Source organism: Nilaparvata lugens, chromosome 3 (assembly GCF_014356525.2).
Source record: "Nilaparvata lugens isolate BPH chromosome 3, ASM1435652v1, whole genome shotgun sequence".
NCBI lineage: Eukaryota > Metazoa > Arthropoda > Insecta > Hemiptera > Delphacidae > Nilaparvata > Nilaparvata lugens.
Window position 1 is genome coordinate 37,436,110 of NC_052506.1, and position 26,312 is coordinate 37,462,421.

Genomic DNA, 26,312 nt, shown 5'->3' on the forward strand with positions numbered 1-26,312 from the left:
AAATCATATCCTTGAAGATTATGTGTAATATAATAGCATTCGTATAGAAGAAACAATTACAGATAAAGGTAGGCTGTACACGAGAAACAAATGAAAAAGTTTCAACTCTTATGAACAATATTCAGTGATTTATCCTCTCAAGATAAAGAGATGTTCATTGATGATGAGGAGGATAACTTTTCTTAGTTTTAACTTAGGGCTGGTTTCCGAGCTCGGGATTTAGCTAAGTTCTAGACTTTAAACAGCTGGAGTCGGAAAATTGGCTTTCCGAAACGGGGCGTAGTCGTAGTCATAGTCAAAGTCACGCTTAAATTAAATTTCGAAAAACTAGAAAATTGAACACAAAATAAAATAAAGAGCAATTAGTGTAAAGTTTCAGCTATTTTGAATTATTTAGGAATATTTAATTTTGTCAAGGAAAAACGTTTCCAATTATAGAAATGAGAAAATAAAGATTTATTTTGCTGCAACTATTTACTGCGACTACGCCCCGTTTTGGAAAGCCAATTTTCTGACTCCAGCTGTTTAAAGTCTAGAACTTAGCTAAATCTCGAGCTCGGAAACCAGCCCTTAGTTTCAAAGAAACAGATTAGAAAGTAAAGTTGAATAAGTTGTACATTCATTTGAAATGTGTTTATCGCGAGATGGTATGTTTGAGATGTTATGTTATTGAAAGTTCAACGAGCACTGAAATGTAACCTCCTCTCATGTTAGATCTCTTTTCTTGGTGGAATCATATTATATGTATTACTCAAGTTTCATTCTAATCTTATCTATTGACTGATATACACCTCACCCCTCTGTCTCTCTAATAATTTGGAGGCTATACATCCAAATAAACTACATACTGATGTAAATTGGAATGCCAGTATCGCAACACAAGGCATTTTACATTAGTAGAAGGAAGAATCTATGATTTATGATTATTCAACTCCTAGTCATAATATATTATTTCTATTTATTCTCCGCAATTTGATAAAACTTATTCAAAAATATTATAAGCTACTGTTGCCCGCTTCGACCTTCAACTTTTAGCTTGCAAAACGTCCTGCATCCAAATTTTACTTTTCCTCGATTACGTCCTCTGATGACAGTGACAAACTTATATAACAAAATATATTATCTTTGAAATCATGCAAATATTTGTGAATCCTCTGTTAGGTGGAATTGACATTGAAATTGGAATTTATTGCCAAGAAATTATCCACGAGCAATGAATTAATAATACCAACTGTATAGACAACATAATATATCAAAAAAAGTAATGAAAAAGGTATAAAATGTAGAGAAAACATACAAAAACTGTTAGATCATTCTGAATAACATTTTTGTATGATTTTTCACCTTACAAAACATCTATCCTGTTTCATTAATGTTATAACAAATACAATATTTTGACAACAAACTAATGATGTGTAGATAAATATAGCGATCAGTCATATACATCACATACATGTATATACATGTAGGATTTGAATACACCATATGATAATATAGACATATAAATATGAAAATTCGCTTGAGACACATAATTGCAAGTCACTGATTGAGTATTCAAGATTGAGGTGGTCCTTGGGGAGAAAGAGGATCCGAAAAACCTCGAAACGCAATGTCGACTCATGTTTCGGCTATAAATATTGATCAGATGGATGCCTTGTTACTGAGTTGGAGCAGAAGACAGCACAGTAGAGGACAGAGCAGAACACACCTGTGCAACATCAACAACGCACAGCTTCCACTTCCAAATTTATGCAAGTTCCATCCCACTTGTTCTCCATGCTCCATCTACCTGACCTGGGTTCAGCTCTTTCTCCAAACAGGAATATCACATCAGCATCTCGGAGGTGTCAAATGAGTGACAGTCGATGAACGATACTTATCTGGTTAAGCCAATAATAAGCCCATAAATAAATGCCATACTTGTGTGACGCGGACCAGTTTTCTTCCCCATCACGTTATGCTAATGAGCACAACTCAAAACGTCAGATATTTCTTGTGTGTGCGCTCGTTTATTTTCTCTGTCCGAATCGTATTGAAAACATGATTGGAGCGCGCATTCCTCGGCAACAGCTCGACATTCTTGGAATCATACGTGGGAGCATTTCTATGTTTCACATCATTCGACGGGGCTCTTCATCCAAAAATTGCAAGCTCCTAATTAAAAGTTAAAAATTTGGAAAGTTAAATTATGATTTGATTACGATTTTTATTTCTTGTATTATTTTTTGCATCATATTTATTGAAATGTAAATACATTGTTGATATTCTAGAATGATATACTGATTAACTGATTGTAAAATTTGAATTTGAAAGAATTTTAGTACTTGATTAGTGGGTGTATGGAGCAAATAGGAATGCTTCTACTGAGAATAATGCTTTAATGAACCTCATAATTGTTCTTAGGTTACGGGAGGAATTATAAGAGTAAGAGATAAGTATAACATATAAGTAATAAGAACAACTGATGTAATCAACAGAGAAAGAGTGAACATGTAATGGTAATCAGCAATGACCATTGTGAAATAAATTCAGTTAATCCAGTAAAGTTCATTCAGTCCAGAGTTTTCTACCGGACATTTGACTGCAATTTCTTGTCTCGTTTATTATCCCTTGAACGTAAATAATAGTAACTACTTTTATTTTTTGCGTTCTATTAATTTTCATTCCAATTGTAGTTCTCATGCCAATTTGGTTTCCCGGTGTTATTTCACATTGCTAGTATGCAAGTTTATATTTCTTGACCCATCTCCAGTACTGTAGCATTATGCAGCTGCAACTAGCACTTCCAGAAACTAGATTTCCACAATTTCAATATGTTTCTGCAATTTTGCAATCATCCATTTGATTAGCTTTATGTAATTAACTTTAGTGTGATTTTCAAGTTTCATTGGAAATCAGCAATCTGCTCTTCAGAGTTTTCATCTAGTGATAATTTATCGTACATGGAATATGAAGATACTCATCATTCGTGATCTGTGAAATTAACGCTTTTCCTCATTTCACGCATATGAGAACCAATCCTTGTCTACTCAGCACATAATCAGAGATTTTTGATGAATTGGTTAGAGATGCAAGTTCTCAGTTACTACTAAAGTGAATAGGATTCAAGTAAAGTACCAAAGGTCTTCCTCAAAAGTCATAAATATGTCTACGTTGACATTCTGTGAAAAGAGTGACAGAGAATTCGAGCTTCAGAATGCTACTGTGCTTAGTCGAACAGTGAACCGATAAAAGTCAGGATAGCTTTTAATGTGGTGTTCAGAATGCTTTTGTGTATTCGGAATGATAAACCGGTAGCAAGTTTTATTCAACTGAAGGCAGACCACAGTCTTACCCACTGGATTGTAGGAGAGAAAGTGTTATAGTGTGCGTTGGAAGAAGATAGAGAATGATTTAGGAAGAATGATAGATTGGAATGGAGTGATAGGTGAGAAAGAGAAGGAAAATATGTATAGTTTTATTGGTTTGGAATGCTTGCGCTTTCTGTCAGCCTTTAACCTGCACCGACGGTGCTTGATCGGTGGAGAAAGAGATAGAATCTGAAAGAGCAAGTCCCTGTTGATGAGTTTCGTTATTTGGAGGAACGGAGTTATCAAAGCAAGGAACGCAGGCAACTGTATGTTGCTGTGGTGTTCCTATCAAGCTGTTACGTCTTCGTTTCAAAAATAAAAAGGCGCACATAAAAAGTATGGTGGCGTGAAAAATAAGAGAAGCTGGCAGAGTGACGTGCTAATAAAAATTCACCTCCGATATCAACTGTCACAAGAGGCAATTCTCGCTTTTAAATGGATGTCTGTATAATGTTATATTATGTTTAGACTCGTCTGTGGAAGTACAGTAGCTTCCATCTGGACATTGCTATGCCACCTTGTGCACTCTCATGGAAGGACGCGCTAATCAAAAAGAACTGACATCAGTGAGAGCTACAAATCATTGTACTTTGAACTGATCCTGTAGTATACAACTATTTCTCTAGAAACGGAAAACTATACTGTTATATTGTCTTTCAATGACCATTTTTGCTATAGAAGCAAAAAACACAATCTCAATGTTCAATAATTGATGTATTAAATTATGTTTTACAAAATTGATATTGGTGAATCTTATATTAACAGCACGTTAATCTAACTCACTTGTGATCTACATTCTCAGAATACTCAAGAATAGTATTTGTTTCTTGACTACTTTAGAACTAGAAGACACAAAACAAAATAACAATTTCATAGCAAATATCCATTCACTACAATATATAAGCATATAAGCAGAACGATGACAGAGGGTGCTCCTCTGTTACATTTATTACAACTTTCGGGAGTTGGTGGAACACTCGGAACATACTTCCTTATCCAGTTGAGTACAGGACAAACGTACATGCAAGTCGAATAAACATGCTTGGAGCTGCAATCAGTATACCTATCGACTGCGAAATATTTGCAGGTGCGCTTGTCCATGATCACATTGATTATGCCTTCCACTTTTCCTTCACATATCAAACCTCCGCCTGAATCTCCGAAGCATGCCCCTTGTCCTCTTCTTGGAGCCAAACAGATCAGCTTTTCAAGTTGGTCATTGTGTGTAGTGCATGGACACATATTCTTGCCATGGAATGCCTTCACCTGTAGGAACCGTAATTCGTTGATGGTGTTGTTCTCTGTACTGCCATACCCGGCTATGGTGCACATCCTTCCCTCGCTGTGGGGCCACGGCTCGTCACTTAAACTGATTTTCTTAATCTTCTCATTGAACTGAAATGGCTCTTCCACCTTAATCAAAGCCAATCCCTGTTTACCTGTCAGTGTTCTGTAGTCTGAATGCACGGCTAGATCTATAGCTCTCATCAAATGTCCTGGACCCAAAGCTCTTCTTACAAATCCAGCTTTGACAGATACATCTGATGGACTGGCCATTCTTCTGCCGTCCATAACACAATGTGCAGCCGTTATCACCCAATTCTCGTCTATTATAGTACCTGTACAGACTTGTTGATTCTTCAATAGCACAATCACTTGATACGGAAACTCTCCGTGAGTGGTAATACTGCCTCCAAATATTCTTCGCTCACAGTTGACCAACAAAAACAATGAAGAAATTAAATTTGTGAAGATCAGGAATTTCATTGCCTGAAAGAAAATAAAAACCTAATTTCATTTACTAATTCTTCATTTGCAAACTTTGATTTTTAATTAAACGAACGAGATACTCAATACAATTTCAATATCATAAATATTTCCATTCGGTTGAAACCATTAAAAATAATCTAATCAAAATATAATAAGCTTACTGTTAAATAAATTAACATGATAGTGATATTCATACTAACAGAACTCTAAATGAATCAAAGTTTTTCAATTCGCTATAAATAATTGAATAATGAATCCAGATTTCCAAACGCTTCTTAGACGTTTTTTCAATAGGAATTCCTACTAGTTAATTTTGTTTCGTATAAACTTTTATTAGAACTTTTACTTGTAGAAACTTTCCATAATATTTGCAAGAAATGTTCAATTAGTAAATCTATGAATTTTGAACGATTCAAACCTTAAAATTGATGAATTTACATTAAGACTCCAGCAAATTGTAGGCTACTCAGTTAAAATTAGATTTGAGATTCAACTGACTTCCATGCTTTATTAATGTTTAGAGGTATTATGTGTGTAGTCAAAGAATCTATTGTTCCAAAATCTATTATTAGCTTGATGAACAGTAGACGTAGTAACTATTACTTCAATGATGTCGCAAATCACAATAAATTACCTGCACTTATATCAATTGGACCGCTAATTTTGAAATGCACTACTTGACAAAACTTGCATTTTGGAAGAAAATACAGTGTGCCTATCCATAGAGAAAAGATAGCTCAAAAATATATTCCATAGTATGGGAGTTTTATGTTCTAAATTTCAAGATGATTACTGTCTATTATTACTGTTCTGGCCGGGTGAGAGTGTAAGAACGGCACAGTATGAGAGACTAACAGTGTCACATAGCTTCACGAAAAAAATAAGTACTAGGACTTTAACTTGAGTTAAAATTGAAAATTAAACACCCTATACCATGAGATATCTTCTTGTGCTATATTTTCTCTATGACCTAACCTTAGGCTTACTACCTTCGAGTAAATTCTGATGTTTAATTCATTATTTTTTATTTTAGAGTAGGCCTATATGATAAGTTAATATATTCTTCATGTCAATTAAGATGTTTCAGGGTAGGTTTCAAAGTGTATACGATAAAATTTATAATTTAATACGATTGCATCAATAACAGCAGTGTATTCATGACAGTGCAACTGCAATTCTTTATTCTTGACTAAATTAAACATTAGGAAACCAGAAATTCAGAATTGAAGGTTCACGTCCATTTGAGATTGGCTCACTCTTATGAATATACACAAAACATACGTAATTATTTGGTTACTCACGTAGTTTGTTCATTCATCTAAAGTCAATTTCCATCCAAGTAATTTATTGTTTGATGACGGGTTTTGGAAAGGTTATGATCTCTCATCCGAGTATAAAATTAATGTGTTATGTTCATCTAGTAGTCTAGGATAATCCAGAAATTCGCTGTCACACTCAGATGTACCTTCAGCAAATTTATTGACACAAGAGATGATATCATAATGGAGAAATAATATCAATCTCTGTTGAATAACTAAAGAGCACTCTGAATTTCAATGTTTATTATCCAAAAGCATAATATTGACTGATGCTAAAAAACAGCTGCCTACTGTAAAGTGATCCAAGCTGATTTTGGAATTTTGTGCTTTGGATGTTTTCTCAATAATCTTCCTCCATTATAATTTCCTTACAAATAATATCTTCAAATAATTTGTCTACCCATTTTAGGCTTCAAACACTAAATAATCAACATTGCTTTATTGAGGAGCTTCAGAAAGTGATACAAATAACTCTTTACAATCATACAAATAACTTACATTCCATCAACTACCTTCAATACAACTACGTTTAGCTGCGTTTACACCAAAGTTATTTACAAAATGTTAATAACTTAATCCATATAGATTCTATCAGATTCAACGGAACTTGACAAACACATATTTTCATCATGTGTATGATAAGTTATGTCCAATCTAATAGAATCTATGAGGATTAAGTTATTAACATTCTGTTAATAACTTTGGTGTGGACGCCTAACTTATCATACACATGATAAACATATGTGTTTGTCACGTTCCGTTCAATCTAATAGAATAGAAATAAGGATCAAGTTATAACATTTTTTTTAATAACTTTGATATACACGCAGCTTTAGAGTGACATATATTCCTATGTACCTAGAATACAATGTATTCTAGGTACCTTGATATATTTTATTCTTGAGTTAACTTTCAAGTATACTACGATCTTTGATTGAGGGAGTACTGTTTTAATTAGTCTTTGAAAATTGATATCACTTCAAGTTGACTTATAGAAGTAAACTCTACTAGGAACGCTTCAAAATTCCTTTTTGAATACTGCCCTTTGTGTATGCATCAGTTCACTATTCGAGCAATGCTTTGTAGAGTATTCCTCATTCCATTTACAGTCAAGCACAAGTTGGATCCATAGTTGAGGACTCTCATAATTTACATTGGCGGTCCAACACATATTGAAAGAACTCAAGCCCGAAAACAGCTTGTAACAAGTTGTTATGGTCGTAAGTTTGGTCGGCTAGCGTTGGATGGAATGGAAACACACCTGGGAGGAATCAGATGTGGTTTGCGTTGTGGCGGCTACCAGAATTTCCAGTCGATGAGTTTGGTCCGGTCGGACGTTTTCTTGTTACGGGTGTTGGCCGGCTTTCGGGATGACGACGACCTCCTGTAAGCATCAAGAGAAAAGAGGAGGGTGGATGGAAAAGAGGTTGTTGAAGAGAGATCGAGAAGAAGGATGAAGTGAGGAGCGATAGTGGTTCGTTATCGGGTGTTCGGCGATGGTCCTTTGTGATGACTCACGCCTCGCCGCGGCTGTGTGACTCCCTGCCAGACCCCCGCTGGGTTTCCCCCCCGCCGGCTGACCACCTTCAATCCTTCCGCTCCCCGTAACAATATTCTTATCAAGCAGCTTCTACCACCGACTGCTTCAAATAGTAGCCACTTCTGATTCTCCTCCTCCTTAACATGTCTGCAATATAAAATATTCACAACTCACAGCAATCAAAGTGACAATTGGGTTAATTGGAAATTTGTTTTGTGGCACGGATATTTTTGTGAGAAATAGCACTACCAAGCAGGCATCCTAGCTGACAACCTCGAGTTCTGTGTTTGGGTTTCTGATTCCTCAGTGGAATGTGAATTCTCATGGAATGGTATAAGGTTGATGCAAACCATGGTATGTAGAAATTGGCTGTATGGGTTTTAATATGGAATAGAATGTATGTGCAGTAGCCAAGTAACTACATGACATTACCGGACGTTATTAGTGTGAAATGATGTCCTTAACACATGAAACTCAGTCGAAACATGCTAGTGGCCTTCACCTATGTACAGTAACTTAACAACACTCATTCATTTACGCAATAATGGGGAAATCAAATCAAATCAAGAGGAGAGGTCAAATACTATAGATAATGGTTATTGTATTCCATTCAGCTCTTTGCAAAGAGAGCAGGATAATTTTGGGGAGTCCGATGGGATCAGTCATCAAAAATTCAACACTTTATCACTTCATCGAACAAACAGCAGCAGCAGCAGCCACAACATTCATTGAATTCGTTTCGTGATTAGATTGACGAAGTTCTTCAAACATGTTAGAAAGGTGATATCTGTAATTTGTTTTATGGGTCCTTCAGAGCTCCTGAGAAATTGTCTATTTTTCTTGTACGAACATCGAAATTCAATAGGTGATTATCAAATTGGAACTAATGAGTTCCAATAGCTGGATTGATGAGTCATGACTTTTTGTCAAATTGTGAAGTGATGAAGAAATTCGTTAATCGTCAATCTAATCACAGAACAAATTCTATGAATGCAATACATAATCATTTTCCATATTTGACCTCTCAATTATTGCGTAGATAAAGTGTGATGTTTGATTCACGGTACATAGGTGAGGACGATAAAGGTCACTTGCATGTTTTGACTGGATATAAGGTGTTTGGGACATAATTCCACACTAATTTTGCACTAAATACGCCGAGTAAAGTCATGTAGCTAGCTATTTGGCTACTGCACATACATTCCATTTCATATTATGACCCCATAAAGCCTATTTCCACATACCATAGTTTGCATCAACCTTAGACATTTCATGAAGTGATAAATAGTATAATAATGTGATAAATTTTGCCGTATTACAATATGTTACTGCATTAGGAATAGGTTTCAATACAATATGTTACGCTATGAGAATCCACGTGATCAAATTTTGACTTCCTTTTCTTCCAACAAAGAACCTAAAAGGATGATATAGGAAATTTATTTTGGAAATGTTATAGCTTTCTCCCGTTGCCCATTCTCGAAGGTAGTCTTATACTCTTGTTCAACAGCTTTATTATTGTCGAAGGAATTCGAAAAGTACCCAAAACATCCATAGAATTTATCGGCAAAATGTTCAGCTGAATCCTTTATAAAACAGTAAATCTTCATAATACACATCTAACGAGGTGCTTACTTATCGCGGCCAATATTTAAGACGTAGTTAACTAATATACATTATTAAGAGAGACACCTCAGCCCACGAGTCCCACCCAACCCAACACAAGCAAATGGCATAAAGTATGTTTGCAATAAAATACGCAGGCTGTAAAATTATAATTACATTGACGCTGCAGTCGTAAAATTTGCAACGACATAAAAACTGTTTACGGTCCTCGCGCGCGCATTATACACATTCACATATTCGAAAATCCCCACAGATACATGTATACAGCGCTAGTTATGTTGTTACCTAGCACGTGGTTGCAGCGATGACAACAAAACCAGTACTAAATTACACCAAGACTCAAAAATGATAACCGTGAATTTTCTCGTTTCGAGTGAGAGAGACAGGAAGAGGAAATACAGCGAGAGGAAATGAGTTCGTGAAAGTGTCGAGTATGCAAAAGATTTGAACCTGGTGAATTTTGTGCGATTGTATGGAGAGGCGAGAGAAATGTGAAATGAGCGGGCACGAAACACCTTCCAACAACGTGAATATTTTAAGAGTTTTTCTCGGAACATCTCAGAGTTCAAAAACAGATCATGAGAGAGTCGCCAACAATTGGAGAGAAGGTTACCTGGAATAATATTCTGTTTATAGAGATTCTTCTTAATTTTATTCCCTCTCAATTCATCTCAGGAGTTCTATGAGTTGTGAAAGTCAAATAACTGTTGTTATCGAACCTTGGATATTGTTCAAGTGTCATTATCAATGACAAAACAAAATATTTCCTTGCTAACGCTTTCAACTGTAGGCGGCTAAGAACTATAATTTCTTATAGTTTATTGATTGGTGTGACCTTTATGGTGAGACTATAACTATAATTTCTTATAATAAGATTGTGCAAAAATCTTTCAGTTTCCTTAAGGTTAATAATTTGGTATGAAAATATCAATAAATAAATTAATTTTATTTGTTTCAAGCACATATGCTCATACAAACGAGTTGAGTTGAATACAATCATTGCATTCCATTATATCACATTACTTGAATACAATCTTAATACATTACTGTAATGTGATGTGTGAAAATATATCTCCCATGAGGTCTAATGGGACTATTTCCATTATGAGAGGTATGGGAGTAATATTCTCACTGTACCAGATATTTCCACTGATATTATGATATTATGTGTGAATTGATGAGTTTACTAGCTCGGGTAGTAATAGAACAATATTTTGTTGATATTTGATAATGTGATCAATAAATTTTTACAATTAAATCATCACATTTATCACATCCATCAATTCCCTCTAATAATTTCAAATTTTAAATCCAGTATAAATTTGATCTTGATCAATACAAATGGATTTGAAAATGAATAACAAGAAAAAACATGGAGAATCATTAGAGAGTAGAAAATGAGGATTAAACTTCAAATCACAAATGAGTCCAGCCAGAATGCAGATTTTCTTCTAGCCAACAGCTACATTGAAACATGATTTTCCAACTCATCAAAAATATAGAATCGTTTGTAACTTATACTTCTATCTTGAAAAATCTTCTAATTTTCATATTTTTCCACTTAGTAGCTTATCGAATGATTAGAATAAATGAATGAATATCACTTTAATGTTCACTCCAAAATAAGTGTGAAAAAATGACAAGTCTCGCATTTACAAAAAACAGGCTTTTAAGTTTCTAATACAGCTAGAAACAGGCAGTCCTCATCCCATGTTGCATTCAGAGTTATGTTAAGAAGATGATTTCTTCACTTTGAAAACTGACGACTGGAATTTAATAAATTTTAATACAAGTTATTTATGAGCTATGTCTTGGCTGCTACTGTGAATTATAGACGTTAGCCGGTGACTAACCCTTTCTCCAGGATTTACGACGTTGGCAGTTGAGAGAATGAGGATGAGTCTTGGCTTGGTTTCGAGTCTTCAATTGGAATATCAAGGCACTTACTTCACCGGGAAGCTGTGTCAGAACGGTGAAGGTGTTCCACTATAATAAGTCTCTAGTATAACAATGACAACCGCGTCGTTCTACTGGATGTAAGAAAGGGGAAATGCTAGAAGGGGACAGAGAGTGAAATCACGAGTTGGGAAAGATGAAGAACGGTCTCAAAAAATGTCATTGTGAGTGAATATTTGATGTTCTTTGTTGCATTCAGGCAGCTCTGTTCGCTCGCTCTTTTGTGACTACTGAATGGGACTAGAAATAGGCATGCGAAGGGTGGGTGTGATCTAGTATCCATAACTATTATAATATTATTCATAATATTCTTCGTATAAATCTCTCTGGTTACCTGATATAAATCTCATTTCTATCTAATTGAATGAGCAATGGGAATTGTTCAGGATATCGTGGTTTTGGGAGGGAGTTTTGAACTCCGTAACTAGAATATTATAGCATGCAATGCTTAAGGATAGACCTAGATAAGGCTTCCAAATTATTAGTTCTAGCAACTGGAAACACATTTTTCAGGAATGTTGAATTTCTCAGATATACAAAGTTTGATTTTCAAATTAAAGCTCATAATATGCTTCAGATGTTTCTACAAATTCAGTGACATAAATATCAAAACAAAACTTTCTTTGATACAATAATATATGTTTGCAATAAATAATGTTCTTCGAATAAGCTAGAAATCGAATACTGAAATTGAAGTATTGAAATTAGGTATCAAAGGATGAATATAGGCCATAGCCTACCGGACATATAATATGGGCAAGGAACATTGAGAACTTCAGTATATGACTAAAATTACAAAAAATATGTTCAGATCTATCAAGAGGAGAAATTGATAACTGATGAATTACTGGCAATACACTTTGTTAAACGTTGACTTAACACTCTCTCTATCTTGCTGCTTGTAAGAAACTGGGAAAAGTCAATTCGAAACTGAGGAAATTATATGGATTTTTATCAGTTTATACCTGGGATTGATGGGGCCCTAGGCAGGTGAGTGGGGCCCTGAGTGCGCCCAGAGGCAACGTGACAATTAGCCGGGTTTCACACCATCTCAAACGTCAGGACAAGTGACAGCAGCGCCAGTCTTATTCAACAGCGAGACCCTGACAGCCGCACAAACTCCACTATCCGATTCTTTTTTATCATCCTCATCTTTCTTTGGTGTCTTTTCGTTGAATCTGTTCCCTTTTTCTGTGATGGGTCCAGGTTCTCATTCTTGAGCCGCCCTTCCCAGTCTCCACTCTGTACTTCCTGTCACCAATCTGTTGACACGCCAGCATTCTCACAACATCTCTATTCAACTTTATATTATTATTCTATTTGTTTGACAAACTCAGCGAATCATATAAGCAGTACACTCTGGAAGTGAAAATACAAAAATGACATCATAGAATTAGAGAATATCCTTTGATTTGTAACATTATAACACAATATGGAGTCTTCAGTGAATTATCTCTTCTATTTTATGCTATTTCTATTCAAGATTTGGTTAGCAAATCAAATATTGGTTCAAAAACCAATTGAAACCATAGAAAAAACTATCAAGTTTGCAAAAACAAACAAGTACATAGCTACTCTCTGATTGACCGCTGATCAAAATTTTAGAAGTTTAGATCCTAATTTTGAAGTTTTGATTCAACAGCAATGATTGAAAATCTTTCATTGATTTAAAGAAAACACTCTACTGTTAAACCTTGATAGAATTCATAATAGAATGATTCATTCCACGAGCTACAACTAATCCCAAATAGCTGGAATGTATGAATAAGTTACAACCTTGGTAAACTTGTATAATTTGTTATTATTTACTACATGAATGAAAATATGAAAATAGATCTCACATATATTTAAAAGATTGATTGAATTTCCTAGTGCGAAATGATCTGGGTCTATGTGAACTGTATCCAATTTGTTGTGATGATAATAAATACATTTCATTGAAAGGACATTTTTGAAACTGGAAATTTTGCCTGTTAATCTATTTGGGGGGGGGAATTGAGTCTCATGGTAAGAGTTGAGACATTGAACTTAACTATCGAAATAAAACAATAGATTTTGATTTGGCTAATGAGGCCTCCAAATAACAATCTAATTTCAGTTTTCCAAAGTCAGTGTAAGGATGAGATTTGTAAAAATGTACTTTTTATTTACTTTATTTCTCTAGAATAATTTTCATACGATTCAAATAATAATTGAATATTACTTAATATACTTAATTCGATAATAATTATATTGAACGTCATGATAATTGTCTCATTGATTTGAGTTTTATATGTTCTTAAAATGGAAGAATCCTGTTCACAGTATTGATCATACTCAGTTCAGGCTACTCCTTCCAAGGCGGCCTGAGTGAAGATTTTTTTGTGCCTAGAGAAGGAGGCCCTGATGTTGCCTATTCAGAAGAGCTTCAAAGGTGTTTCAAAGACCGAAAGGGTAGAAAAGACGGTCGTTACTATGCTAAACACATACGAATAGGATACTCATAACTGCACAGGAGCGTCATCCTATTAACTAGAAAATGATAGCTCTGAATGAAGATTGGGATGATAGTTGTATTCTGAACCACACCTGTTCATTCGACCAAAGGTAGATTGCGGAAGCATTACCTACTATAAAAGATACATGAAAATTCACGACCTCACAACTTTTCAAAGGCAGATGATAGAATGAAATTTGATTTCAAATCACCATTTGATGCTAAAAGGTTTTAGCCTAAAGATCATTGTAATCATTTTCCGAGAATACAACAGTTTAAAAACAAGCTACTTTGAATAGTATTATAGCAGAAAAATAATCAAAATTTTTAAGAAAGAATGAGCTGGATAAATTCTTGATAAAAATCAAGAATTTGAACCTAAATGCTTTTTGATAAAATGTGCTTATATCAGAATACATTTTTTATTGATATCAATCCATGCCTAGTCTGTGTCATTGAAAATAGAGAATATTTTAATGAAAAAATTCTCATTTATTGAAAAATTATAGTTCTCTTGGGAGTAGTTCATTCAAATTCAATTTCATAATTGAGCCTATTTCAATAGATAGAAGCATAGACTAAATTTGTCTGTTCACACACACACATACAAGATAAATAGAAATTAACAAAATGAATACATGCAAAACAAACAACAACAGACAATCACAATAAACAAAATAGAATAATTTTGGTGCAAAAAAATTTCTGTGATAGAAGTTTGATTAACTTAATCATCCCACAAATATTTCAATCAAGGGTAATGTGTTTTATGGCAAAAAAATTCAGTGTATGTGAATATAATTATTATAAGCGACTGCCTTTGTGATGGAAGAAATATTATCCTTATATAGCGTTTTATAGGCAAGCTAATGTTTTATCCTCCCCAATATTAGTTCTCAAGTTGATAATCTCCCTTTCAGTAATTAAAGTTGGAAAGTAGAAATGCTCTTGAACCCCTTTTTCATCACCCCAGGATAACATCAACAGCAATAAGAAGTTCCTTCTAAGGTTTACAATTTTCCACTACACCATTATTCTCCTATTCAAAATAAGGACCAAACAAATTTCACAATGCGAAACGTCCATAATGAAGAATTCCAGCGTGTTACCAACCAACGTGGGAGGAATCTTGCTTGTCTGTGGAAACTAGACGTTCTTTATCTTTGACAAGAAGCAGGTGGGCCGAGCAGAGCGTCGATAAAAAGTGGATCTAGCAAACTAGAATGTATAAATGGTTGAATGAGGAGTGGGAAGACAGTGTGAATGGTTGGGGCGGGAGGGGGGAGCTTGATAGGGCTTTGCTGTGTGATCGCTTCAGAGGCAGCAAGCTGACGTGATATCAAGCCGTGGACCACCATGTCAGTCAAACTGCAACTCGAACAAGAAAAAGATCAAAAAGGAAGGTTCTGTTGTATGGAATCTCCCTGCAATTCCCCGCGTCGTTATGCCTGCTCGATCGTCCGTTTGCGATCTGTTTCACGTCTATTGTCAGTCGTCAACCGACCGATCAATGCATGTTCGGACTGATATCCTCGTCGATATTATTGGGCGGTCTGCTTTGCAAAACAATAACGCCCTTTATTCGCCCAAGCATTTGATAGGCGCACAAACACTGTTCGACTACACAGAATTTCTTATTGTTGATAATAATTTATCCATAATGTCTTGAATTATATCGTGAATCAATTTCATTTATTAATCTGATCAATTTATCAATCTTCTAAATTTTCAACTTATTTTGGACTTGAAGGTAACCAGTGATCCGCAAGGGTCCAATTAAAAACTTGACAAACTGAAAACTTGGCATAATAAAATCTTGAAGAATTGAAAACAAGCTTATAATCATCATCGGTGAATAGAGAATCTTTATGCAAAATTTCAAGTTAATCACTCCAGTAGTTCAGACGTGTTAATGCGTCATTCGTGAATTTCCTATCCCGTACGTGTATAAGCCAGTTACAATAGATAAATATAGATAAGACCTTAACAAAAAAATTCATTTTCCAAATCTAATTCTTATAAAAAAATATTCTTAACGCATCTCAGGTTTATATACTCAAGGAATCATCCAGTTCTAATTTTGATGGTGCTTCGATCGAAATATTGAACTTTTTGCAATTTTATCAGCCTGTTCATGTAAAATATTGTCGACCAATTTTGAATAGAGCATGTACCTTATTGTTAACTTAGTAATGGAATTAGCCCTATATCAATTGATCTCGAGTTTAATACAACTACTGTTGTAAGGAAAACTTCATATGTTTTCATATTGCAATGAAAAAATATTAGGTTCTCCAATCCAATCCAATCAGAATGAACATTCTTGAAGCCAAATTTTTGTTCATCTATACTCTATTTGTTCGCACCATGAACTGACTTCAAAATAGGTGAATATTTAGTACACAACTATAACCAATATCGTACGATATTTAATTGTGAAATAAATATAGACCCATGTCTGGAGTTAATAATTCCAGATTTCTCCCAACAATGCACCATGTGTTGTACAGGTGTTGTTATCAAATCGCCGAGTACCGATTTGGAGTGCAGTTGTCGCCAGAGCATGTTGAGAGCAGCGTCACCCAGACCAGGACATGCGTTGGCTTCTCACGCCTGCGGCACTCCACACAGACCTGCTATGCTACCTGCTGCTGCTGCTGCTGCTGCTGTCACCTCAGTCGCTTTCCAATAGGCGGATGTCTGCGCCACCGATCACTCTACTCTGTGTCTCTCACCAACTAAAACACCTTTCAACTGCTGCTGTACTTGAGAAGCTCTCCTTAAGCAGCAATACCCTAGCCTTGTATCAAGATCCCATAACAGTTATCCCTATTCAGAAGTTGTCAACAAGTGTTCAAAGTGTCTGAAGGCGATCAGATGTGTTTCCAGTCTAATGAAAGGTATGTTGATTGTTTTCAGGTTGCTATGCTTTGTAAGAGAGACTCTAATAGAAGCCTTCATTCCTCCTCACAAATAGCGAGTATCACTTGTGCAAATTTAAATAGTTTTCCATGAAATTCATGATGAGATATCGATTGGGATGTAGATTATTATTATATATATCCAGGAGAATTCAGTCTGTGAGATCTCGACCTCCATAGTAACCTAATCCCTTTTAAGTTTGAATATTATTATTGCAAGCTTCTCTTCTTATTGAATGGATTGATTGGATAGTTAGTCTCATATCAATTTCATGGTAAGGAGATCGATTGAGAGGTAGATGATATCTCCACGAGATTCAGTCTGTGAGATCTCAACCTCTATTGTAACCTACTCCCTTTCATGTTTGAGTCTTATTTATTATTGCAGGCTACTATTCAGATTGAATTAATTTTGTAATATCTACTCAGTCTTCTCAGTTACTTACAACGTGATTGTTCTATGATGAAAACAATCTTTGATTTGATTATAATGCCAAGAAGCTCAAAAGGTTGGCTGAATTCTGAATTCATATAAATAGGAAAATAAACTTTAATTCAATGAATAATAATTCTAAAAACGTATTTCTCAGGGCATTATTTTTCAGATAATGATGCATCCGTTTTCAACATAGCTTATTCGTCAACCTATATTACATTAAATATATTCGGCCCCATGTAACCATAAAACTGTGAAAGAGACTGTTAAGCACTCGAGTTATTATGAGGAATTTTGTCGGATATGAATGTTTACTATAAGAAAACAGTAACATCTGTAATAGTTGAGAATGAGTGAATCATTATGACTGGCTCACTCAAATAATAACTTTTCTGTTAGAACAAAGGACCGCACCGAAGTCAGTAGTGACAATGATTATTGCAAATTATCATCGATTTCCAGCAACATGAAAATAACTCGAATCTCATATGAGTAAAATATTGCAGTATAGTCTCGTGGGCGAGAGTGTTGTACGTACTACCATGAAGTAAGTGAGAAAACCAAAAGCAGTGAGTCAAAAATTGTTGTGAGGTACGAGGGATACATATTACAAGGACATCGTTAAATATTGGAGTAATTGATTTCCAGATCATTGCCACCGCACTCGTACAAAGGTTTTGGAGTGGGCTCTTCTGCATTCTGCATGCTTCATTGATTACTGTGCAGTCACTCAACACAACAGACGACTTGGAAAAAACTATAATTAGAAATCTCTATTTGCACTGAGCGCGTAATGTTGGAAGCGAAGGGGAAGGGTTGGTGGATTTTTGGGGTAGGAGATCACTTGTGTTCAAGGATCGTAGAGTAGGTTGTAGACCAAGAGAGAAAAGTGTACCTGCCATTGTTTTGAAACAAACAGGGCACTCGTGTCATAATAAACTAGAGGCGAGTAGTCAACAAGTAGATGATGCCGACTGTTGAGAAGTCATGTGCTGGTGGTTGGGGGAGGGGAGTGGGCTGACAAGGGGGAGGAGCACTCCAAGCGACAACAGCAATAATTTGCACTTGCCGCCCGCGGCGTCTGTACACAAACGCACATTAACGCACACAGACGCACGTTTAGACGTTTTCCTGGTCGACCCTGATCTTCGGCCTCCCGCTGCCTTCGATTGCCGCCTCTGGTCGAGCCACCTCATTCCGACCGCCTCTATGCAAACAACACCCACTTTCGCCAAATTGGGCCCTTCTCTTCAAACTGAACCCCCTTCACATAAACACTGGTGCTCCATGTAAGGCGGAACGGTAGCACGTGCCTGCAAGTGGGCGATAGATTGAAAAGTATTCAGCATTTTTGTAATGGTCCATGTCCAAGTGAAGAATTGTATGGCAAGAAATAGTATCCTACTCTCATCAAGTGTTTGTTGTGGTTTGCACCCAAGGCCTTGGTTGGCACCTGACTATTTCGTTTCCTTTCTCATATTTTCCTGTTTATCATCAATATGGACATGAATAATGGAATAGAAAGTTGATGATGTTCCTCTTCTCAAAAATAATAAAGTTTGGATGTGTACCCTTTCCAGATTGAACTTTGAAATGTTCTAACCCGAACTTATTATCGTAATAAAGACAAGAATGTGATGGTGCTGTGAAATGTTCAATTCAAATTGGAAAACTCCCACTCAATTACAGTCTTATGGTTAGTCTATGATTACGTTTTTGAAAGTGTTCACTTTCCAATATATTCTATAAAAAATCCCTAGTATTTCTTATTTCTACTTTCTAATTTGTTTTATAATGGTCTTAGATGAATGATTAAAACAAGGATGATACATGAAGTTTTCAAATGCACATATGTATATAAAACATGAGAAGTACTTTTGAATTGTTGAACATGGAAGCAATATATTGGAAAGATCATCAATGATTGAAATGTGGAATAACAGGATCTTCTATTCAATGATCTGTTTCTCATCTCATGGTGACCTTGCAGTGTTAAATTCTTCAAAATTTCAACAATGCTAGATAGGGCATTTTCAAACCTGAGAAATGATTGCTTGTGAAAAATTGACCTGCCTCCCTATTGAGAAGATAATTGAAGATAACGTAATGCAATTTATTCTTCTTCTGCTTCGATTTGATAATCTAGAAATATTTAGCAGTAGCAACAATCTTGACCAGTTGGAAAACCATTCAACTGTGTTTGGAGCACAGTTGTGCAAATGCAAGATTGCATCTGCCTATGTGTGAGCAAAACACCCAGCATCCAGCATCCCCTGATCGGCCTGTTGAAGGTTACACTTGAAGCGGTGTAGTCAAGTGTTCAGTCAAGATCTTTTGTACTTGTTTATTCGAAGCCGAATCTTGAACAACACTTTGTTCCTAAGAATTTTGTTCGCCATTATTCTTCCGCATTTGTTGCGCACAAGCGCGCTTGTTAGCTACAATCTAATGAGTCCAAATGGTTTCAGAAACTAGAAAAAGAAGAAGTTGTGCTCTGCTGTGCCGACAGTCGAAAGCCTCAATGGGAATCGACGATGCGTGTAAAATTGGTGGATAGAATTCTTGCTCATTCTCGCAGGTTAGGCGGTTTGTTGTGAATATTGGACTCAACTGCGCTGAAAATACAGGAACGTTTCTCAAACAGTTGATCTTTGTCTAGTGTGAATTTCAAATTATGACGTAGTAGATCTAATAACTTTTCCCATTCCGTTATTGGTCTACTCTTTTATAGTTAGTTTAAGGCGAAATTAACAACGCTAACAATAATATTGTTCGTTTTAGCTGAAAAAGAACACGAATATTGAAACTATCTTATTGCTACATTTCAATTGGTGAATTCTTATGAATGATTAAATACGAACTTTCCTATCCCGAAAATGTCTTATAGGGGATTGAGATTTGTTGAAATAGTATCTACTGTATTTTCAGTAATTTAAAATGAATAATTGAGTTTGTATGAGCGGGAAATTGAGGAAATAAGAGAAATAAAAGAAGCTGTGAGTGGTGAAAGCTTTTCAACTTCATGCTCAGCTTCTCGTAGAAAATTGTACCAGGCACCAATATTTTGATTGATAATTGAAAAAATGGAACCTTCCTGGTTGAGAGTTATTTAGACAAATAGGAATGAGTTGTAGAAACCAAGTGTTGGAATGAAGTGAAGATGTGTATTAAAGAGTTGAAAATACAAAAAAATATATCCCAGTTTTCCAAGTTTTCTTCTAGAACTAGAGTTTCCTCCTTGATAAAAACAGGAAATTCATTCCACTTCCAATACTATCACAATTGAATATTGTTTTAATTGTCTTCATCACATTCATAGTAGACATAATTCTCAATCTTGACCCGCCTATACAAAAAAATACCTCGTGCAACATCTCACAGCAGATCCATTGTAGCCTATCAGGTGTTTATATGTTTCAAGAAAAACTGCATAACCGATTATTTCTGAAAAAGACCCTGATTACGTTTGTTGTGATGAGATCAAGCTTTGAAAGTTACCAGCCACTTTAAAACTAATAGCCTACTTTTATTCCGAAAATAATTATTATTCTTACAGAAAGCTGATTGAGTTGCTGAGAGATTGCATATATATTTCAAAGAGTCATTTGCCCATTTCACAACTGAGTTAATCAAAAAACACATTTCAACAGGCTATCATCGATCAATAACAGTTTTTAAGCTAATTGATTAAATAATAGACGATTATTGAAGAAATATCAACAGCCATCCAAGTAGAATAAGGAGATTTGTTTCAAAAGGCGTTACCACTGAATCATTGAGATTAAAATTCCAGTGAGAATCCTGCCGATTAACATACGAGAAAGGACCAACCGTGTTGCAGTTCAACATATAGCCGCTACGCACCGCCAGTGACTGGATTCCAAGTTTCCCCCCTCTTACCCTTTAACCACGACTAGATTTGGGTGGGCTGCCAGGATGGGAACTTAATCCTTTTTCTTTTTTCCTACCTTCTATCTCTTATTCTATCCTATGTACTGTGGGGAGAATTGGAGTTGTTTCATGTAAAAATTTCTGTATTTGAAAATTTTATATTTTTAATTATCAATAATAGCTACTCATAGACTTCTATACGTCTATTAGAAAGAATGGTCGATTGTTAAAGTCTGCTACGAATTCCTTTAGGAAACTATGTAGGTGGTATCACTGTTAAGAATAATTTTCTGCTGTAGATGAGATTGAAATGTTTTTTGAACTTCATGAACATTGTTTACAGGTGGGTCTTGCATTGTCTTGTTTGCCATTGTCTTGCAGGTCACAGTAGTACCGATAATCCTTTGGGTACCGTTTTCCCAGAGCTCAATGTTGTACTATAGGTAAAGTGATGTTTTCAGAAGATAGAATTCCATACATCTACAATGACAAAATATATGTATATGGACAATCATGCTACAGCTGTGGCTAGGCAGAATTTCCAATTACCTTTGATAATTGGTTGATTTACAAAAGCTTTTTTTTGTCATTCACTATTCCTAGAAGAGTTCAAGAACTATTACCAGGGCGAAAATACGGATTCAAGTAAAATAGCTCTACTAGATGAAGTTACGGTCCGTGGTTTAATTAACTTTCCCCTCATGTTTGATTACAATGATCAATGCAGTTAATCCTTAATGCATTCTATAATATTATTATCAACGGTAATACATCGAGTGGACTATGTGTTATAAGTTTCGATAACAAAAACATGTTTTTTGACAACTTTCACATGAGTAGTCAATAAACCAGAATTATCCAGGTGATTAAATTAATCCTTCATACGTTATTAGGCAGTTGCTCAAATGGAAGAAGTGATGGATTAAAAGGTCAAGTTCAATGAGAATATATTAGTAACCAATCAAGACCTGTAAGATATAACTCATCTTCCAATAACTTTTCGATATCTTCCATTAAAGAAGTCAACTAAGCATTATAAATACTGTCTAGGAATAAAACTAACAGTAATGGGTCTCCTAAGATAAATTATTACTTCAAAATACTCCTTTCACCAAATACAGTATATCATTTCAAAACGATACTATCGAGAAACTACTCCTTTCATTAGGGTGTAAGTATGAAGTATTCTATTTAAACGTAGAAGCACTGTTGTTCATTCTAATGAGTTTGAGCTGTGTCGGGTATCTTTTTGATCTCTCTATCTGCTAATTGTCAATAATTGTAGGGTTATAAAATTGTTAAAAATATTGCCAAACATATTCTAGTTTAGGAATTTCAACTTTTCCAAATGGGTGAGAATAGTAAGTGATAGCTCGAATAAGACGAAATATTTAATATTTAATATTTATTTATTTATTCATTTATGGAGACAACAGGTTACCCCTTATGTGTCTCCTTCACAAATACAACAATACAAGATTATTATACAATGAAAAAACAATGAACAAAGTAACTTACAATTGCAATATTGTTAAAAGAAAAAAAACTATAGAATATATTGAATATGACTCTATGATTTTGTAATAATTAAGTATGGAGAGTAACCCCACCTTGGAAGTCCAAATATATAAAAAACAATGTTTTAGAATTTTCAATTCTTTCTTATTTTCTTCTTTATTTTTTCTCAGGCGAAAATTACTCCAAGATAACGCTCGGGCAATCATCACAGTGGAAAATGTGATGAAAATCATAATTATCTGGATTGAGTTTATATACTTAGTTCAAATTTAGTAAGCGTTATTGACGTTATGTAATTTCATTCTCCGCTGCTTCCAATGGAGCAGCTAAAAGAATATCAGTGGCATTTTGAGCGAGTTTCTATCACGGGGGCTTACTAGTAATAGATAAACAAAATATCGTTATGATCCATAAATGGTTATCGTGGAATTTAGTTAGGTTTACTGTTGTCTTCCAGATAACGAATCCAAATTTTTAAATAAATAAATTTAGTTTTGGAGGCACTTAGTTCACTAGAAACGCTCAGTGAAAACATTTTATTGTACTGATGATAAGATATTTACAACAATGCCAACGGCACTGAAAGAAAAACAAGTAGTGTTTCTAATGGCACAGGGCATTCCCCCATGTAATGTCTAAAATAGGCTGTATAATAACATGTAAAATAACGGATGAGCTTGTTAGCTTCTACGATCGTTACACATCTTTTCTACAAATTCTATGGAATGGACCTTAATAATAAATAAATTGATTGCCTGCCGGTGTATTTTGATACTGTAACATACCTGTAACCTGATCCAGACAGAGATAGACAATGATATGTCATTATTAGTCTACAGTTGTTCAAAAAGCAATCAGCAGCAATAGGGGTTATACTTTCTTCAATGTGAACATTCATCAACAGCTTGTGGAAGGAGAGATTCATATGGCGATGAAACTTTGTAATTTGAAGGATGGTCGTTAAATATAATTATCAATATGCAAATCTCGTCTAATGCTTCATTCACTATGAGCAGAGAGAACTTACACGTTTGAAAGATTGTTTTACTCTATGCTATAAGCTATTCATCCGAAAAATAAAACAAATCGAAAAAAATAATAATAACATCAGTTCATTTTTGTATTAAGAGTTGCACAAGAGTTGAATTAACAGTTAAAATCGAACTCTTATCATCATAAATTAATGTGTCATCAAATAGGAACATAGCATAGGCTTCTATCGCACTTTTGCAGCAAACTTTGCTCCCCTTTCATTGTGACTATAGAATACATTGTACCAGAGAAAATAAAACAATCTTTCACTTATACATTTTCTCTAATATACCATGGAATACTATGTTTTCTTAATAGATCATAAATTGGTACAAACCGTTGTGGATCAAATGCTTCTCACCGTATCCACATTTAATATAAGGTTTATTCTATTCTATATTCTTTATTCTAGAACATATTTTGGAATATTTAAACATATTTTAAAGTCAGTTCACTTATATTAACTGTATGTGAATTATATATGAGATAATATCATATTATGTTCATGGTGAAGAGAATCACGCCAGGTGATTGGAATAATCTCTCTTCCGATTAGCAAATCGTGAAGTCATTTTTTCGAGATTTAATAATATTGTTAACATTCGCATGCATTGATGCGCGATAAGCACCCTATTTATTAATGAAACATATTGATGAAAAATATCGCTTGAACTTTCGAGTTATTGTAAAGGTGTTCCAGAATAGGATGGTTTCATTGGGATATTAGAATACTATTTTACAATTTTACTATAATTTCCATACCTAATATTGTTGAATCAAGTTTCTCGAGTAATTAATAATTTATTATCAGTTTTTCCTGCTAATTGAATGTGATAAATTTCACTCTCTCAATGCTCACAGGAGATGTGATAGAAGTTTACGGTAAAGATGTTATAATATGCTATTTGTGTGAGACTCATCAGTATTTATTCATCACACTCTGGGGAAGTGACAAGTATTGTAGTCACTGTCGCTTATCGTCATGTGAAAGTTCATCAACAATGAATTAGGTGCCAGACGTTTTTGTAATGACGAAAATGGGAACTTAATTATGTTGTGTAGCATCCATAGATCCTTGAACATAATATATTATATTTTAATCGTACTCAAATATGGTCGCTCACGTGTTACTGAGAAAACATGTCGAAGTGAAAATCTAAAAGTAGCCTATATCACATTGTAGGATTCATCCTCCTCTTCTAGGCGCCTATAATTTCACTTGCAATAGACTCTGTCTACTCACTACCGATCACTATTCATATATTATATATTCTATGAATTATAAGGACATCTATTCATCCATTAAGTCCTCATACTTTTTTATGCATACTGAATAAAGTCCATTTCAAAATGGATCCCAATTTTTTTTACGTTTTAATACTTTTAATCTTTAAAGTGCATTGCATTATTTTGAGTTTCTGTAAAAGCTGTTGAAGTTGATCTAGTTGGTGTATCTGTTGGTAGACTATAACGATCAAGTTGGTGTATATGCTGTATGTTTCCATGAATCATTGCGCCACATAAATGAACAATTATTCGGTTTTTATAGTTTATTCTAATGCAATTGATATTCCACGTAATATATTCTATGTATACCTCAGTTTCATAACTTATCCTGCTGGTCAATTTTGGACTAATGTGATTGTCAATTCTCTTTGCTCTTTGTATTTTAATTGTAAAGTACATTTAATTGTGTTTGAACTACTTGTAAAATATAAACATGTGGGGTAACGTATTTCCTCTGTAAATAAATAATTTAAATCTCTCAAGGGACTCTCAACGAACACAAGTTATAGGAATTTACTTCTAATAATAATAATAATAATAATCGATAGTAATCGGGGCAGCCCATTATCTCTATAAATGAATAATGTATGGCCCGTAAGGCTAGTTACACACACATCGATTTTTGGACGTACGATTTTTGCCGTTCTTACAAATTCTATTAAAATAAAACAGATGTTGTTTGCAAGTTCCGTTTATCTCATAGAATTCATTGGGACGGCAAAAAATCAAACGTCCAAAAATCGATGTGTGTTTGTAACTGGCTTCAGGGACTCTCAAGAAACGACAGTCATACGAATTTGATAGTTATTATTGATTAGAGAAAAATTTATCAAAATACTTTTAATAATAATTATTGATTAGTGAAAAACCAGGAATAAGGGCACTAGTATTATAAATTGGACTAATATTAATCAATTTAAACTATTGTTATGAAAATGAATCTTAAATATTTGATTAGTGGTTGTTTGTTTTAGGCTGGCGGTGAGCAGGGGAATGGCGAGCAGCTACTTGAAGGGGCCGGCGGCAGCGATGCAACCCGTGCTCTCCTCACATCACCAGTTCCATGCACCCGTGCCCTTCGCCCTGCCCCACCATCTCGACTCGCCAGTCGGCTATCCTCAAGGTACGCAAACCAACAACATCTCATTACCGTACATTCGAAATCATTACATGATTCAAATTTATAATCC

General features: G+C 34.9%; 2 protein-coding genes across 6 annotated transcripts in view; one reads left to right on the forward strand and one right to left on the reverse strand.

Moving 5' to 3' along the window:
* LOC111049504 (homeobox protein OTX2-A-like) overlaps positions 1-26,312 on the forward strand; it is a 71,396-nt gene that overhangs the window by 22,181 nt on the left and 22,903 nt on the right. For 2 of the 5 annotated variants that reach the window (XM_039423684.1, XM_039423685.1), the window contains exon 2: positions 26,097-26,245. In XM_039423684.1, the coding sequence (XP_039279618.1) occupies positions 26,116-26,245 (130 nt within the window). In that variant the 5' untranslated portion in view covers positions 26,097-26,115. Of the gene's footprint in view, positions 1-16,781; positions 16,938-26,080; positions 26,246-26,312 lie in introns of those variants that run through there. The other 3 variants (XM_039423683.1, XM_039423681.1, XM_039423682.1) reach the window with 3 other exon arrangements.
* LOC111049501 (chymotrypsin-1) lies at positions 4,046-6,713 on the reverse strand. Its single transcript, XM_022335579.2, has 2 exons — positions 6,422-6,713; positions 4,046-5,120 (listed from the first exon to the last, which is right to left on the reverse strand). The coding sequence occupies exon 2, from the start codon at positions 5,115-5,117 to the stop codon at positions 4,221-4,223; it is 897 nt and encodes a 298-aa protein (XP_022191271.2). The 5' UTR covers positions 5,118-5,120; positions 6,422-6,713; the 3' UTR covers positions 4,046-4,220.